Source organism: Halictus rubicundus, chromosome 9 (assembly GCF_050948215.1).
Source record: "Halictus rubicundus isolate RS-2024b chromosome 9, iyHalRubi1_principal, whole genome shotgun sequence".
Lineage (NCBI taxonomy): Eukaryota > Metazoa > Arthropoda > Insecta > Hymenoptera > Halictidae > Halictus > Halictus rubicundus.
Window position 1 is genome coordinate 6,305,431 of NC_135157.1, and position 18,039 is coordinate 6,323,469.

The following is an 18,039-nucleotide window of genomic DNA, read 5'->3' on the forward strand; positions in this document are numbered from 1 at the left end:
ACTGGCGTATATTGCTTTGTAACAGTGACAAGACTGTGCCCGTTCAGACTTCATACAGCTTTTATTGTAATATGTGCTTCAATGAAGAGGTTCATTAAAAAATTTCCGATGAAAACATTTTTACAATTTCAGTAATTGTGAAAGAAAAAGTTAGGAAGCAGTGATTTTGACTGCTCCGGTCGTTCTAGTGTTAATGACAACGCTTGCAGAATAACGTAACGAACCAAAGAAAGAACTGCAAGAATTTGGGCAAATCAGTAAGTAGTAATCAGTAAGTAGTTTGGTCAGTAAGAGTCTATACGAGGAAGTACAGTGTTTACTTGATATATGTCCAAAACACGGGTCTAACCAGAGACATACATCGACCAGGAGATTCTTTGATCCACGCCGAACGTAGAAAAAGGACAGCGAAGAGGCTTACTCCTCTAGGGGACTTTTATCGGCTAGATATTAGGGCATATATAGAGTACACACTCTAATAGATCAATCGAAGATGAAATAAAAGATTAACGTTAACGTTTTAAGTCTTGCGCCATGGCGGGTACTTTTGACGACACCATGAGAGTGGACTGCGAATTTTATGAATATATTACAAAAAGTGGGTAGATGCGATTTAATACAGTAAAAGGATTAAAAGAATTTGTTCAGCTATTATGTCCGTCTTGTTGAAATTATTATAGGAAGAATGACAATTTGGCTCATGATTTTTATTTTTATTTTGCGTAACGATCCGCAGTCTAGACGTTACTAAACCCATTCAAATATTTACGTACCAATTTTCTTCCACACATTTTTTAACTTTTGTGAAATTATTGATCTCCCTATCGAGTCTAATATAAATAGCTGACGATTTAAACTGGCTGCTCGAAAAAGAGAACGCTGGTAACCCTGGGGAAAATTGGAAACTTATTATAGCTATTGATTTTTCTAAAGGGCATGGGCTATTTGTTATTATAAACATAAAGTCATTGTGAATCTTTCATAGTAAATAAGTGCAAACAAAAAGTGCAATGCAGGTGCTGAATACTTTACTTAAGCTATGCAAAATCTTGAGTTAAGATTTTTAATAAGAAACAACCCCCCCCCCCCATTAAAGTTTCTATCAAGTTCTAAATAAAACAAAGATTGAAATGAGCTGTATCTAACGTTTCCATCGTCTTTAATACTTTCTCAAGTCATTATTTGAAACACAAATAGATTGAATTTAAATTTAATTGATAATTATATTTAATTTTTTTTTTAGATGGAAATGTAACACTAGGGTATAGTGGATTCAGTACAATCAAAAAGCATATTTTATCAACATGCAATGTCGACATGCAATGATTGCGGTGACGCACGATGCTACGATAATTAAATGCGAATGGAGTAAAAAATTTTTATGTCTTGAACGTTTTTTTTACCGCTATGAGTAAAATTATGTGTGGAGCTGCAGGAGGCTCAATTGCGAATATCAAGAGTAAATAATAAAAATACTACATTTTTAGAGTTTTTTAAAAAAGTTAATACTTCGATTATGTTGAGTATTGTCTTTCTAGTAAAAAAAGCATAGGGTAAGGGACCCAATTATTGTGGGCTGCCAATTACTGTGCCTATACTAATTATGCTTTAAAAATGTGTACAATTAATATAGTCACAGTAATTGGTACCCCACAATAATTGGGTCCCTTATCCTAAACTAAATATTTTTGTTTACAACTGATCAGTTACAGATCGAGTTCAACTTAAAGTTTCTACAACTTTAAAGCAATATTTCATCCCTTATTGACTTATTATTATTAGAGTGCTAATTCTTAACTTGAGCTTAAAATGTAGTCTAGACTTTTTGTTAAATAATCGTATAATCGCTTTGGATTTTTATTTTTTGAATAATTGTATGTGCAGTTATATTTCATAATATCTTAAATGCTATATCTATAGTTGCTATCGCGAATTTTGAACGTATTATGCAAAATTATAATTGAACTGTCCACGTGTTAACAATACAAATACGCAATTAAAAGTAAAGAAAAATACAAGGAGTATTATTGCCTTGTTTGCCTTGATTCATATAGTCCCATCACGCCAAATGAAAAATGGGTGACGTGCATTAACTATAACGATTGAGTGCACAAAGAGGACACTAAACAGCATGATTTATATGTTTGTCATAATTGTGAAAGCGAATAAATGTGTAATTAGAAGTAATGTAGTCGAAAGTTCTTTTCGAAGAACTTGTTTTTTTTTTGTATCAATATAATTATTCAACTTCATTTACGGTAATCGTATTGCCAAATTCTTATAATATGTTTTTCCTGTCTTAACCCTTAGCACTCGAATGGCGACTGTAAGGCGCCACTAACCATTGATGTGTCATTATTCAAAACATTTTTTACGTTATTAAATTTGTTTGTATTCAATAAATTACTAAACACTTCAGTATTGTACGAGTAAATTGCACCATTTTTGTATGTATAACATGAAAAAAAAAATATATAGAAAGGAAATATTCTAGGTCGGAAGAAATGCTTCGTTTTGGAGTTAAAATAGCTTCGAGTGCAAAGGGTTAAATTGCACGTATTAATTTTCATAATAAATGTATACAGATCCGTTGTTTAATAATAATATTCCCACCGATATTAAAAACGTCATAGTCCTTTTGAAAATGTTCAAACATCACTGTGGGTGACTGTATGTATAAATTTGTAATTATAAACAGCTGCGTGCGTGTGTTCGTGCGTTCAATTCTGCAGTTTTGATTACAACGTCAGAATCACTCGATCTCCTGTAATTTTTGGGGGACGATTATTCGGTGGTGAACGTGTTTGAACTCCGGGGTCTCGGCTGTCTCGGACAATTGCCATAGTAGCCAATGACAACGATGCGGCATATATCGTGTACTCACGTTAACCATCCGCAGTTGCGTTTACGTCGCTTTAATCCAGGCAGAGACACCTCTCTTCGCGGAGGTCCTCCTCGAGAGATCCTCCTGAAGGTCGCGCTTAGGTCCTCTCACTTTATCACTTCTCAGAAGAAAGGATCGGTTCGTTTGCATGCACAAACACTGACTGTAAGCGGCACTCACACTTTCGACGATCAACCCTGTCTCCTCCGGCAGGGTTCTCAACCGAGTCGACGCGGAAAAATCGTGGAAAACCTATATACGGTGTGTCGGGAATATAGAGTCGATCGGGTCAAACGACATCAGTCAAGTGAAATTCTCGTGCGAACGGTGACGCGCGACAGGAACATGATGTGATATCAGAGAAAAACTTTTACCACCGCGGATGACTACAACCGACTGACTGACTGAATGACTGACTGACTGCGCGCTGACTACCAGCCGTGAACTGCCAGTCGCGGATCCAGACCCGATCACCACCATCCTTGCTGGCCTTCCATCTCTTTCTCTGGTCGCCGAGTTACTGACGACCGTCCTCTCTCTTTTCTCTCCCTTCTCCCTCGCTCCGCAACGTTTGAATCGCGCGCGTCCGGCTTTGTCCTACAGCCACGGACAAAAAAGATAGGGCGCCCTTCGTTTCTTTGTGTTTCCATATCTTACAATTAGACAAATACATGTATAATAGATATAGGATATGCATAAGAACGCAGTGTTTCAAGATAAACGGAGTACTGGTGTCCACAGCTGACGTCACAAAATAATTAGAAATGGTGGATAGTGTATTGCGACATAGATATATTCTTCTTATTTTCTTTTTTCTTTTTTCTTTTTTGAAAGTAAAAGTTGTGAGGAAATAAATACAAATTTCATACTATCGACGTCTACATTAAAATTTAACTTTTTCCAAATTATCATTGACAAAATAGAGTAAAGACAAAATAAGAGTAAAGTAAAAACGAACGAGTAACCGGGTCTATAAGTATATATTTTGTTTAACACTAGAACTACTGAGCAATAAATGCGACTGGTATATGTATATTGTTTTGTAACAATGATATGATTGCGTCTATTCAGACTTCATACAAGTTGTATCGTAATACGTGTTTTAATGAAAGAGTTCTTTCGAAAATGTCAGATGAAAACACTTTTATAATTTCGGTAATTGTGAAAGAAAAAACTAGTGACCAGTCGTTCCGACTGTTTCGATAGTTCTAGTATTATTGACGAGTGCACTCGTCATGGGGAAAAGAAATTCGCTTTGAGTGCCAAGTGTCCCGTAAATGGAAGACAAAACTATTTGTTCAGATTTATAAATGAATTTTGGCGTTATTGTATTTAGTGTAACGAAGTTGCTTAGGATCTGCAAAATGCCAGAAAGTCGAATGTTTTGGCAGCATTTGTATGCTTTTCTGTACACTTCTATAAAAATAAGAATTAATTGTATAATATATGCAAAAATCAGCTGATTCCCTTGCCTGGAATTTAATGGGTTAATTAAAATAATTTTATATTTGTTCACAATGAATTTATTGTTTATTTGTCCCATTTTACAAATACTCCATCATCCCTGGAGGATTAAATAATGTTCATGATTAATTGATTGTTCATCTTTAATTAGTTTCTAGAGACAATGTAGACAACTTGTTGTTATAAGAAGGTGAAAAGGATATATAGAAAAGAAAAGAATGTGGTTGTAAGAAGTACCGAAAAACGGGAGCGATCAGAAGACAACGTTGGAAAAAGAAAGCAAAAGCGAACTGTAACTGAAAGAAGAGAAAACGTGTTTCGTAGCCTGGAGCCACAGGTTGTTCTGGTGAAAGCCCATACACGTTGACTTTTCTCGAAATGTTCTTTCCGGCGTTATGCCAGAAAGAGTTCCCCGTCAACCAACAGCTGATCTCTCTTAGAAACATATCATCAAATAATTGTCATTATGATTTACAATTTTTATAGAACGTTGCAATACATTAGTAAAATAATCTTTATAGTTTTGTTACTTGTTACGTTCATCGTACGTATAAATGCTTGTAACATTTATTATATACTTCCTAATGACATGGATGGCAGAGAGAAGTCAAACCAGAGAAAAACAGGTCATTATAAAATGCAATATTGTGAGGATGTAAAATAGGAGAAGATACCTACGACCAACAACAATGTCTATAAGTGTTGTAGTTTAAAAATAATAGAAACTAACAAGATGCTAACATATTCTCTTCCTCTGAAATACAATAGATATGGGTAAGGAAGGCATAGATGGTCAAATGTTATACCTTAAACATGCTTTACAACATGAATCTACATAGTGGTGCTATCTGGTGTTGGTTCGGTACAGTAATAGGATATTGTGCGGTTTTTTCGCGCATGTGCGTCCAAAGGTAGTAACTTATCTACAGAGCGGAAATGAGAGTGCTCAGGCTCGGGGTTTTAGTGTTCCCACTTTTCCTGCATCATCTTTTTAGTCTGGGACAGAACTTGCATCTACTTTTCAGCCTGGACCAGAACATGCATCATCTTTTTAGCCTGTTTTAGAACTTGCATCATATTTTAGGCTAGATCAGAGCCTACATATGTAGAAGAGCCTCTTTTAATATAGAAGTAGCATCCACTCTGGCATTATTTGGAATCCGCTGCTAATGATGCAGGCACAGACGAGGTATAGGAGTAGACCAATCACCATTTGGGGTTTCGTGTCTCACGATCTGAAATACCGACAATCGTTAACAACAACTAGATTTCTTACGCTCTCTACGTTGACGAACGATAAATGTTGCAACTAGATCCATGAGAAGCTTAGACCATATATGTACCTATATTAAATGAAGGGACCTACGGTCGGAAATAAGCAATTTTAAAAACAGAAAGGCAAAAAATCTCAATTTTAAGAACAGGAATTTCGGAAAGTTGAGAAGAAAATTTTAATTACAAATCCAGAAAAAGAATTGCCGATGTTCATTGAATGAAAAGGTACTCCGAAACAAAAACTGTGGTCAAAGTAACTTTTATGCATGATTAAGATGCTCATTAAGATTTCCAATTAAGATTACTCGGTATTTCATATCGTGCGACAGGAAACAGTATAATAAGGTGACTGGCGTACTCCTACATCTCGTCTGTGATACTAGTTCCACAATATTAGTTCCGACCGATACGGTAGGATACCTCGTCTGTGGTAAGATGATGCAGGTTCTAGTCCAGGCTAAAAATTAGACTAGGGGGCAGCACTATACCGGGGACACTAAAATCCCGAGCGTGAGCACTCTCATTTGCTCTCTGATATAATAAAACAATTTTTACATGAAACTCGTTGTTCATTTTACACCTTTATTCAGAAACATGTGAACAGAAATCTAAATAGAAATCAAAGTTAATTCCAAGGAATTTTATTTGAATATTTTTTCTATTATAAATTGTTCCACATTCAGTCGCCATGCTGATAAAAAATAACGTACTTAAAATGAAAATAATTCCCACATTTTGTGTGATGTCATGATCTTTTTCATAAACGGTTCGTTCTTGAGCTCATTAGTACGACATAAGCAACTAGTCACACGTTCTGTGAGCCAGATATTGCAGTACTAAAACAAAACAAGCATGTTAGTTCAACACATACTAAAGATAATGATGTGAACTTACGGCCCTATAATTACACGTTGATTAGAAGCTATTCGTGCTTAATTCATCCAATTCTTGGAAATGCAACTGAAATTACTGGATTTAAGCATATCAGCATAGAACAGATAATAATTACATCTATTAGCAACATTTTCGACGAAATCTGTAACAACTAGACTGCGGATTTTATGCATGTAAAACAAAAATGAGTGGATCAAATATAATACAGTGAAAATATTTAAAAATATTAACACGTTAAACGCTATGTCAGTCCCTGGGGACCGACGGTATCGAATTTACAAAATAAAATTACTATATAATTCATACATTATTAAAAAATATTTTCACTGTCTTAACAAATAGATTTGCTTGAAGTAAGTCTGTTGCTTCTTTCTTCATTTATATTTACATACAAAGTGTATGATGTTACAACAAAGCTCCGTGTTTAACGTATTAAAGATATCGTTATGTTGTTTTTTATCTCACTAAAATTATTAAAAAAAAATGAATGTCTAAGTAGCTCCTGTGTCGTATCTTGCAATCAATGTAAACATTTGTATTTCGCATAAAAATCCGCAGTCTAATGATAACGAACGTTATCGGTTCAAAGCGGTTTGCGCGTGTGTCTGCCGCACTGAACTCGCGAGGAGGAGTCGTGAAAAGAAACGTCCGGCTCTTTCTTGGGGTTCATTAGCGTGGCAAATTAGTGTCTACGGTTCAACGAGCGTTCCACGCCGGTATTCCATAGGTGGAACGAACCGAAGTGCGTTCGACGGGCATTCACGATGCGTCTGTACGTGTACGGAAGGAATGCGTCCCTTCTCCCACTCGCGTATGCTCATTGTTCGACCCTTGGGCGCGGTTCAATTCCTATGCATTTTTCACCGATTCGATCTTTCCTGCGAAACCTCGACGCGAACATACTCGTTGAAAGAATCGCGCGAGCATTTCGAAAAGGAGCGGCCCGCGGCGAAAAATAATTGAAATTTTGTTTTCATCCTCTTCGGTCACTATTTCTTGTGACAAAACAAAACGAGCAATTGAGATTTTTCATTTATTTCTGCTGAAAATATTAATCTTCAATCGATTAGCCGCCGTTTATAAGAGTTTCGTTTTCAAGTTACAGTGGATGATCAAATTGTTAGAGTCGCGGTATGAAAATCGTTATTTCTTATCCATGTGACAAATAATATTACTGCAGTGTTGCTAAATGTATATTTACAATTCACAAGCACCAATACTCCGTGAAAGAATAATATGAATCCAATCCAGAAACGATTTCATTGAGAACCTTCATTGAAAAACAATAAGAAATGGTCGAAATCGCCGAATAATAAGATGGAAAGGCAAAGATAGGCAGGAAATCGTAAAAAACTATAAATTTCACCATTTTGAATCGTTTATAATTTGTAAACCAGTTAATAAAACCAATTTTGATAAAATTTTCAGCTATACATAACTTATACGGAGTCTACAAAATACATCTTTTCAAATTTCGGTTACAAACTCGGATAAACAAGTTGTAAAAAGCAATATTTACTAAGCTTTTGCACGATTCCGAACAAACGCAATTTTTCCGAAACACATCAGTTAGCAAACTGACTTCTTCTAGCTTGGCAGAAAAACTGAAGTCGTTTCGTTCGTTTATAAAAAACATTATTCTGAGTTGAAGCGTGTCAAATATACGACTAACTGTGCATACGCGAGTAAATAAATTCGTTTAAAAGTATTTCACGAAAGAGTACCCGTACGATTCCGGTAAAATAAAATATATTGGAACGAGTGATTTCGACTCGTCTCGCAGTTTTAGCTGTTAAATATTCATGGTACTGTTTGGTTCGTTTTTCTCCGTCTGTGTTTTCCGCATTTTATCATTGCTTCTATTTGAGCTGACAGCGGGACCATTAACGGTTCCGGAGCACTTGCAGATAGAGCACGAAGGGCTGAAGGGATGCGTTAGCCCCGGCCACCGTCACGGAGTCCTGTTTTATCTCTCCTGAATTCCTGAACGCTAACTCATCGTGTCTCATTGTGATGTTGATGTCACGTTGGGAGCAGAGCATGCCGGCGCATTGATTCGCACGACTTAGAAATTGAAAACCAGACAGCACGCGCCTGGTCGCTCGCTCGCCATTTTGAATTTAACGTCGGTCATCGATTATGGCAAACCACCTGCTAAACGGAGGAACACTAGTTCGACCGTTATTTATTTCTTTCCATAAATCTTCTTCAAACGTTGACTGACGTTGTTAAAGAAATAAATGGTGGAACCTTAGGACACTTTTGAAATGTGTTAGATTTGTTACAAGCAAATTATCTGATACGTTCACAAGCTCATCATCTCATTTTTGGCAATACGATAAATGAGTTCAATCCTACAGATTTTTGTCAAAAGTAAGTTAACGTGTCAAGAACGAGTATCTTTTATCAACTTTTTGTGAATCCCACAATTTGACAAATTTCTATTCCACAATTAGCGTTGCGCTAAAAACAGTTTTGTAAATTCGTATCAAGAGATAACGCGGTGTACAAATACCATGTTCTGTCAATTAACACTTTAAAAAGATCGTAGAGTGTTCGAGGAGTTCCGAATTCCGAGATAGCGCTAATTAACTGTAGTAAGCTTTAAACTGTGGGGTATTAATCAACCTGGGATATTTACCGATGCTCGTCGATCAATCGTGAAAGGAAATGTCCAAAAATAGCGAATCGAGAATTCGAATAAAGCAATGGAATGGCGCAAATAATGCGACGATGCATTATAAACAGCTATTATTAAGTCCATATGCATGTACGATATATCCGTGAAAGAGAGTGACAAGATTATGTCATCGTTCGGTTCTCATGAAAATGAACGTAAGCGTCGAAGGTCCGGAATCATCGATTAAAAAGGAATCGCGCTTACGACATCGTTTACAATTTTTTTTCAGTTTATTACGTACACAGAGATCTTGTTATTCATGGCAGTGGTGTTACAGATTATGGTTCTAGCAATGAATTAACGATTTCAGTTTAGAATCTTCATGTTCTTGTCTGATCCATGCTGCTGAATCCAGCATATTCCATGCGGAATGTTACCATTTTTTTTTGTCTTGTTAAATCTTTTATCTCTATTTTTTACATTTATATGTTTTATCACTATTTTTTATTCATAATATTTAATTAAAGCAAGTTTTATTTTAGTAAATACTTAACTAAATTCACAATAATATATTGAATGTGTTACCATTTTCTCTGCTCATCATGTTTTATTTCCGAAAATAAAATTAAATAAATAGTCATTACTATTTTCTTCAATTCATATGGATAAACTTTGATCACAGTAAGTTTTATCATAATAGATATTTAGATTCACAATAAAATGTTGATCACGTAACATTACCATTTTCTCTTATTGCGTTTCATTTTGCAAATAGATTGACAGAATGAAAGACCTTGCTGCCAAATATTTTATTACTATTTTTTATTATTCGTATGGATAAGATTAAATGAAAGTGCAGAGATATTTTGTATCGGATGAAAATCGATTACTTTTATCTCTCATTGTGTTCGGCAGATGCCGTAAGCTCGTGCGTGGATTAACTGTGTGGACCAGAATAAAGGGAGAAAGGGAAAGCAAAAGGCGCCCGACTGTATTATCTACGCTTGAAAATGAAATTATTTACTTCCAACCGGTGTTCTTTTGTGCCCTCCGCTTAGGCGATTTCGAGAGACCGGTTTCATTCTCAGGTATTCGCGAACCAGGCGGCGTGTTTCCCCCTCGGAACCAACAACGTTAACAACGTGGATGAGAATAGACTCCGGGAACGGGCCGGGTAAAGAACTGTTTCAAAGACCAAATAAGCTAAAAACACCGATTTCGTATGCTAATTTTCCCTATAATGTATCCATCATCTTCCACAACCTCGCTTTAACCAACAAGAACCCCTTAAAGTTTATTCATCGCGTAAGCCGCAAGAAAAACAAACGCGTGTAACAATAATTATAGTACTCGCCAGTATCATTAACACTCCACCACACTTTTATAAAATATTAGTGAATACTCGTTGATAGAACAAAGATCTGTTTATTCCGATCCTTACAGCATTTCTTAACCGATTTTCAAATTACGCAATGGCCTACGCCATAGCTACCAAAATATTTTATTATAAAAAATAATGGATTTTTATGAAAGAGACGAATTGAAGCTGGCCTCCTGATGGTAAATAGTTATAGAAAATGATGTAGTAATCACCTCAATAATTTGTAGTTCTTACAATTTCAACAATTTAAATAATAATAAATAAACTTGACTTTAAAAGAATAGTCAATCTTTGAAAAGAATGCGTATGCAATCCTGTTTACCAAGACTTGTATTAATTCATCTCAGAAATTTGATTTCCACGTGGTATTCATAATTTTGCATAAATGAATAAACAGTTCCACCGATTTCCCGTGATTTTCATACCCGCGCTCATTTGGTATTCTCGCTAATTAAATATTCCATTTGGAATTATTTATGCATCGGCCCGTTTCGACGCGGTGCTCGTAATCCGTTCCCTGAACGAAAGAAATGCAATTTACATCGAGTGCATCGTAGGTGGTGCGTCTCATTACGGCGGAGGAAATGATTGCTGGATGAATGAACCTCGCCGAGTGGGTGGCTGCGATTGCCACCAGGAACGGAAGGAGCGAAAGTAAAACGTTCCATATTTTTATATACACATTGGCAACATGAAAAATAAATGTTCCGCGTCGAATCGAGCTCGGCGACGTAAGAATATTAATTTTCTAAGTGCGTTATCTAGGTGCATATGCAGATTTAATACACTCCCAGCGTTCGTAGCCATCTACATTTAAGCACGCTGTACGGGGGAATAGGTTAATGTTAAAATATACTGAATCATTAACATTACGTACAAAATTATTCAACTATTCTACTAAGATCTTAATGTTATAAAGTTATTACTCTCTTTGTGTCATAACCGTAATCATAATCGTAATTTACTTATTAACTTGTTAAAATGATTGAAGAAAGAAATCAATTTTTGTTTATTAAAATGATTGAAGAAAGAAATCAATTTTTGTTTATTAAAATGATCGAAGAAAGAAATCAATTTTTGTTTATTAAAATGATCGAAGAAAGAAATCAATTTTTGTTTATTAAAATGATTGAAGAAAGAAATCAATTTTTGTTTATTAAAATGATTGAAGAAAGAAATCAATTTTTGTTTGACTCCTGTTTCTTGCATTGAAACTTTTATTTAAGATAAAAATCCGCAGTCTATTAATGAATATATTATCGTAAATTTTCATTATACTTGTGCGTATCTGAAAGTGTGTTAACTGAGTTAGTATGATTTTTATAATTAACTAACATAATTTTGAACTATATAGGACCTCTATTTTTGGTCCAACAAAAAGTGGCACAAGTTGTTCCGGGTACAAATAACCAAATATTTTGTGCCAGATGTGTCAAAAAGTGTTAACTAATTTAATACGATTTTTATTATTAAGGAAAATAATTTTTGAACACTTAAGTTCTCAATTGTTGGTCAAACAAAACTGGCGGAAGTTGTTGCGTACAAAATAATGAACATCGTTAACATAACGTGGATACATGAATTCTTTTAGCTCAAGTACCAAATAATTGCACAATCCTGTAAATGGAAACTAAAAAATTGGTACTTCCGTGAAGTAATCGACCTTGAGTTTGGCGCAGTTTGTTTTGAAATCAGTTCGAGACGCATCCGCCGGTTGAATTCTGTTCCCCTTTCGCTTGTACCATGGATTGAGATAATCTGTTACAGTCGAGAGGTACCATGATCATCGCTCAACGGGAAACAAAAACTGATGGAAAAAGAACGTAATAAGCCGACAAGAAATCGCTCAAGGTAAACGCCGACCGGTAGGCATGACCGATTCCCCCCTTCTTTCACCCTTTTTCTCGCTATGACAACTTCCTTCATCAGGTCTCCTTCTGGAACACCGGATGGCGTGAAAGTAAGGGGGGCAGTGGTGCTCAGATCTGGAAAAATCTTGTTGAAAATGTTCACTCGTTTTTAACGCGTGTCACATTGAAATTTTCTTCGTTACAAGTTCACTCATTTTTTACATTAAACTTCATTTAAGCGATCAACTAATTTCGGAATTCATTATACATATTAGAATGCAACAAGATTTCATAGAGTGGTTGCTAATGACCTTAACGTTAATGCGACCGTTATAAATAAACAACTACAAACTAGAAAAAAAAAGATTTCACAGAAAAAGTTAATCTTATATTTGTATTAAAAATACAATATGATTAAATTAAACTTTAGCAAACATTATACTTTGCTTTAAAGACTTTTTACAGCTAAAAAGATCGTCAATTTTTCTTCGAAATCTGTTCATCAAGTTCTTCCTCCAAAACAGCCACAAAATAACTTTTTCCAAGAAAAACGATCGCAAAACAATTCCGCCGACCAGGTCCATAAAATCCTCGCAAATTCTCTGTAAAGGTGTAACATTTTCGACAACACGTCGCGCGAAGATGTTTATTCAAATTCGTCTAATTCGAGTCGAGGGACTCGTCCGACTTTTTCAATTTCCACGAACACTGCGCAGGAATAAATGAAAGTGTAATCGGTCTCCTTCACCTGGTAAAACAATGCCCGGGGTCGATTCAAAAAAATGGTGGACGCCTGGAATGTTCCTTCGGTTTCGAAGAAGCATTCCTCGCGAGCACCGTCACCTGCGGCTCACCTGGGCACGTTGGATTGGAGGCCCTCTGACACCTGGTGCCTCGACTTTTGTGAACACTTTGGTGGGGTCTCGGGAGAGTCTCTAGAGACGCGCGAAACCGGAGACCTCAGTTGTCACCGCGACACCAGCGGAGCAGCGTTGCGTTGTTTATCTTCTGCAAATCGATCGTTGCTACCGAAAGCCATCCTTCCACGGTAAACGCCCTCGTTGAGCTTTCTGGATTTCTTTAAAAATTAAAATCGAAGACCCGGCTCGGTGAAAAGTTCGTCTCACAACTGTGTCCTGTTTGTCCACGGAGAACAACCCGTCGCTACTACCAAAACACACATCCTTCTTCGGTAAACAACTCAGTGAGCTTTCTGGATTTCTTTAAAAATTAAAATCGAAGACCCGGTTCGGTTCAGTTCGTCTCACAATTGTGTCGTGTTTGTCCACGGAGAACTCGCTGCTACCAACACAACACTCATCCTTCTTCGGTAAACATCTCAGTGAGCTTTCTGGATCCCTCTAAAAATTGAAATCGGAGACCAGGTTCGTTGAAATCGTTTAATAATACCGTCATTTATTCCTACCAAAAATCTGAAGCTACGTCCACACTGAAGAAACGTCGAGCAACTTTTCGTCACCTCGCGTTTTATTCGGTGAATAAATGAAGACAACAAGAGGCGACAAAAACGGTCTTGCTCGACGTTGCTTCAGCGTGGACATAGCTTAAAAATGAAAATCGAGGAACCGGTTCGTTTCAGAATTGTGTCGCGTGTCCAGGAAGAACTTGCCAGAAATTTCGGTGTTGGTGGAAACATTGTCGGAGGTTTTTGGAAATCGTCCAAAATCCTCGAGTCTCGAGACTTTATCTGTCATCGTGGTACAAGAAATAGCTGGCAGAGCTTCGTTAACCATCGAATTTAGTGAACATTCCAAGACCCAGTCGCGAGTATTTAATACTGTTCGAATGATCAGAATTTGATCGGTTGTTTCGTGGAGGACCGGTCCCGCGATACCGATCCTCGAGGAAGCAACCAGACAGAACGCGCGGTGCAACCTTGATCGATTTTTATCGCATCCGGCAACCGCTCCGCTCCACGTGCTCGCTTGCAATTAGTCTTTATAGACAATCAATTACCCCGGCGTTTCTAGGTTTCCAGTTGAAATAACTGCTCGGAGATAAAAACATCCGTTGAGCAGATCGATGATCAGGAGTTACTTGTTCTTTTATTTATTTATTTTTTCTATTCATTTCACGGGACGTTAGAGAGGAATTCGAAAGAGCGTGTCTGCGCGCGGCGAACGAAAGAAACTGCGTGCTTAGTGAGTTTAGTATTTTCACTTGAACGTCCACTTGCGTGACCTCGATAGCTTCGTGGGAATCGATCAAGCTAGGTGAATCTTGTGCGTCGTCGATGGATCTTGTGCCTCGCTGATGAATATTCCTGAGGTATTTACGCGATCCTTTACGATCGCGCACGTTGTTTTCGTTTGAATTCAGGACTGTTTTCAATTTCGTAAGAGAGCCTCCTGACGTGTCGTGTTTAGCGTGACGCGGAAAATTTATCGGACTCGCTGCGCGTAATACGAACGTTTTCGCCGTACACGTTAAGCCGACAGCTGTACAGTGTCATCAAAAACACATTTGGCTGGTTTGATAACGCTGCCGCGGTGTAGCATTGTGCTTTGGTGACTTGGCGACGGTAAACGCGCGTTCTGCCTCGTTTTAAAAAGTATTTTGTTTCTCGAATGGCATTTTGGACCCAATTTTACGGTCAACTTGTGAGCAATGGGAATTTTGGGAGCACCGGAGATTCTTGTTTCAGTTATTTTCCTTCATTCAACGAACTGTAGCACCTCTGTAGCATATTCAACATTTGCGTTCATTTTTAGAGCTAGGGCGTAAGAATAATAAAGAAATGACAAACGGGTTACTATTTTAATGCTTTGGACGTTAGAAAACAATTTTAAAAAACAAAGAATGTGAATTTGGTTTACTGCGACTGCGGATCTTCATACAAAATAAAAAATTGCATTAATTTCCAGACACAGAAGTCGTAGAAATTTCTTTCTTTTTTAATAGTCTTATTAAGCTGACACTAATGTTCACTGCTTTAAATTGTACCTGCATATTTTTGTCACGAATGCATAAAATCCGCAGTCTACCGATAGCTACAGTGTTTACTCGATATATGTCCAAAACACGGGTCTAGCCAAGGACATATATTGAGAGTAAACGCCGTATTATGCATTATGTCTTCAAATTAGAACTCTAGTTAAGTTTACTATAGATTAGTATTTTGTTCCATAGTATTGAATAAAATCGGTTATGAGTATCGTATAAAATATATTGCATGAAAGTAAACATGAAGAAATTGGAGGCTATGAAGAAGAGGACACAGATATTATGAGAACCTTGAGTTATTAAATTTTTAGAACATTATCAGTGCACAAAATGTTTTGGCAACGACATTTAGAAGCCAATCAACAACAACGAACAAGACGACAAGTCGTCCGGTGGTGAACGAACGAAATATTCTTTTGATTGGCTGGTCGGGGTCGTTCAAAGGAGGGGTCCTGTTCATAGCTGATTTCGACTGAAAGGCATGAATGGATTTGGCGAATCGCATAATAAGCTTCTGAGCATGATGGTGCATCGCTCCTAGACTCGCGATAACGTTATCGCGCGATCGTGAACCCTGGGAACGGTTTGTAACTGGAGAATTTAATTAGAACAACCGCAGGTCGCACGTGCCAAGCCCCACACTCATGCTGGATAATGAAAGCTGCTGTTACGCAGTGTGCGGAATGTGTTGAAATATTTGCCTCTACGTTACACGAAATAAAAACATCCTAAGTTGATTCAGGAAAAAGAAATGCACCCAAATATGTGTGTCTATTTACTTCTGTCAATTGTCAGACATATGATTTACGCAAGAACGTATTTTTCCTTTTAATCATTTTAACAAAGCAAAAATAGTGTGAAAATATCCTGAAATTCTTCTAACGTCTTCACAGTTTTGTATGCCATTTCATTTTTGTCATAAATTCATCAAATCCGTAGAATAGAAATTGTCCGAGTCAATTATAAACAAGTTGGGTGAAGATGCATTTCCTCTTTTAATAATTTGATTAAGTTGAGAATAATATATAACAACGTCACTTAATTCTTCTAATGTCTACGATTTTGTATTTGATCAGTCCATTTATACCATAAGAGCATAAAATTCGCAGTCTAGTGATCAGTAACTAACATAGAACATTTGAATGGAGTATCTTGAAGAGCATAACTGCGATAAAGAGTAGCGCGTCGCACATCAGCGATTCACTGCTATGAATAAACGTTGATAACAATAAATAACGAGTGGCAATTCCGTAATAGAGTCTTTCAACACATTCCCGTAACCTTCGGAAATCGAAAGGAATAGAAATACACCTTGACGGAGTGATAATTGCAGAGAACACCGTGTACCCGTGACAATAGGCTCGCCGTCATTGTTACGTACAAGCAACACAAAACGAAGTGCATAACCGGTAATAACAAGTTACAAGGTACACATGTTACGACGATCGGTAAACACGTAAATTTGAAATTACGAAATCAAAAATTATTATTTCTATCGAGAGCGAATCGAAAAATTCCTCCCTCGAAATTTTGTTGCATTCGCAAGCGGATGCTCGCAGACGCATAAGATATATGACCCATATTTGTTATAAAACAGAGTTAGACGAATTACAGCCCTTTCTCTCTGCCGATTAAAAATGCAAATTCGAATATGGTATCGTTCCTTTCGAATTATGAAGTGTGTCTACACGTAGAAATTATACGAGTGGCCGATTGAATTTTTATGAGCACGGTTGCTAAATCAAGTTCGCAGGACTGCACGCGATAGGCGGGCTCTTCGACGGGATCCGTGCCTCCATTTTTACGCTGGTACACATCGCGAGTGACTAATGTGATCTTAATTACCGCGCGTCGGTGCGTGACTGTCTTTCTGATTAAATTAAAAAGTATTTTGCGTACTACCCCTGGCAAAAATTACTCGATCAAACAAATCAAGGGTCGATCATTGTAATTATTCATATTTTCAATGCGGAAAGTAAACAAAGTTGTTCTTTTTGATAATGTACCTAATGAGCAAATTAATTATCCCGGCACATTGAAAACATTTTTTTTAGCAATGTCAATCTTCACCGTCATCCTTAGAAATATTAAAAAGTGTTCTAATGCTTCGCCATGCTACTTAAATTCCTTCATAATTCTCATACAGAGATAGACAATTTATTATTTCATATTTGGCAAAACGACAAATGAATGCATCATTTCATTAATATTTTTCTAAAACATCTTAAACTATACTATATTTGTCTCACGGTGAAATTATTAACGTCTCAAACGTCTCATTTCTCACGTGATTTTATCTTTGATTTTCCAGTCACGATAACAATAATATAAATAAATATAATAGCCAACGAACGGATTAAATAATAATAAATTGACAAATGAAATAAATAAAATAGCCACACGTTGTAATAACTTCCCGACGCGACATCCCAGGATAATTATCGATCATTCACAAAATTAATATCGACGTTCCTCGATCACACTCTGACACGAATGAACTGTGTTTCTATTTGCGCGATACGCGGTACGGCAGACGCGTCTGCCAAAATCGAGAGTTGCCAACGATGAGAACCAGAAATTCATAAAATTACGTAACGCACGACGACCGTAGGAAACGCGTTTATAGTTTTTCGTGTGAAATGTCGTGCTGGTTGACGAGACGAACAGACGTCAGAAAACTGCCTGGAGTCCGTAAACAATAATAAAT

General features: G+C 36.9%; 2 protein-coding genes across 7 annotated transcripts in view; one reads left to right on the plus strand and one right to left on the minus strand.

The window, feature by feature from the left end:
* Calpc (calpain C) overlaps nt 1-3,393 on the minus strand; it is a 66,963-nt gene extending 63,570 nt beyond the window's left edge. The window contains exon 1 of the mRNA XM_076793335.1: nt 2,885-3,393. Within this exon, the coding sequence (XP_076649450.1) occupies nt 2,885-2,893 (9 nt within the window). The 5' untranslated portion in view covers nt 2,894-3,393. The remainder of the gene's footprint in view (nt 1-2,884) is intronic.
* Nucleotides 3,394-13,284: 9,891 nt separating this feature from the next.
* The window catches only part of LOC143357263 (uncharacterized), a 34,300-nt gene continuing 29,545 nt past the window's right edge, over nt 13,285-18,039 (plus strand). The window contains exon 1 of one of the 6 annotated variants that reach the window (XM_076793626.1): nt 13,285-13,416. The gene's annotated coding sequence lies outside the window, so the exon portion shown is untranslated. Of the gene's footprint in view, nt 13,754-18,039 lie in introns of all 6 variants that reach the window. The other 5 variants (XM_076793627.1, XM_076793622.1, XM_076793624.1 and 2 more) reach the window with 5 other exon arrangements.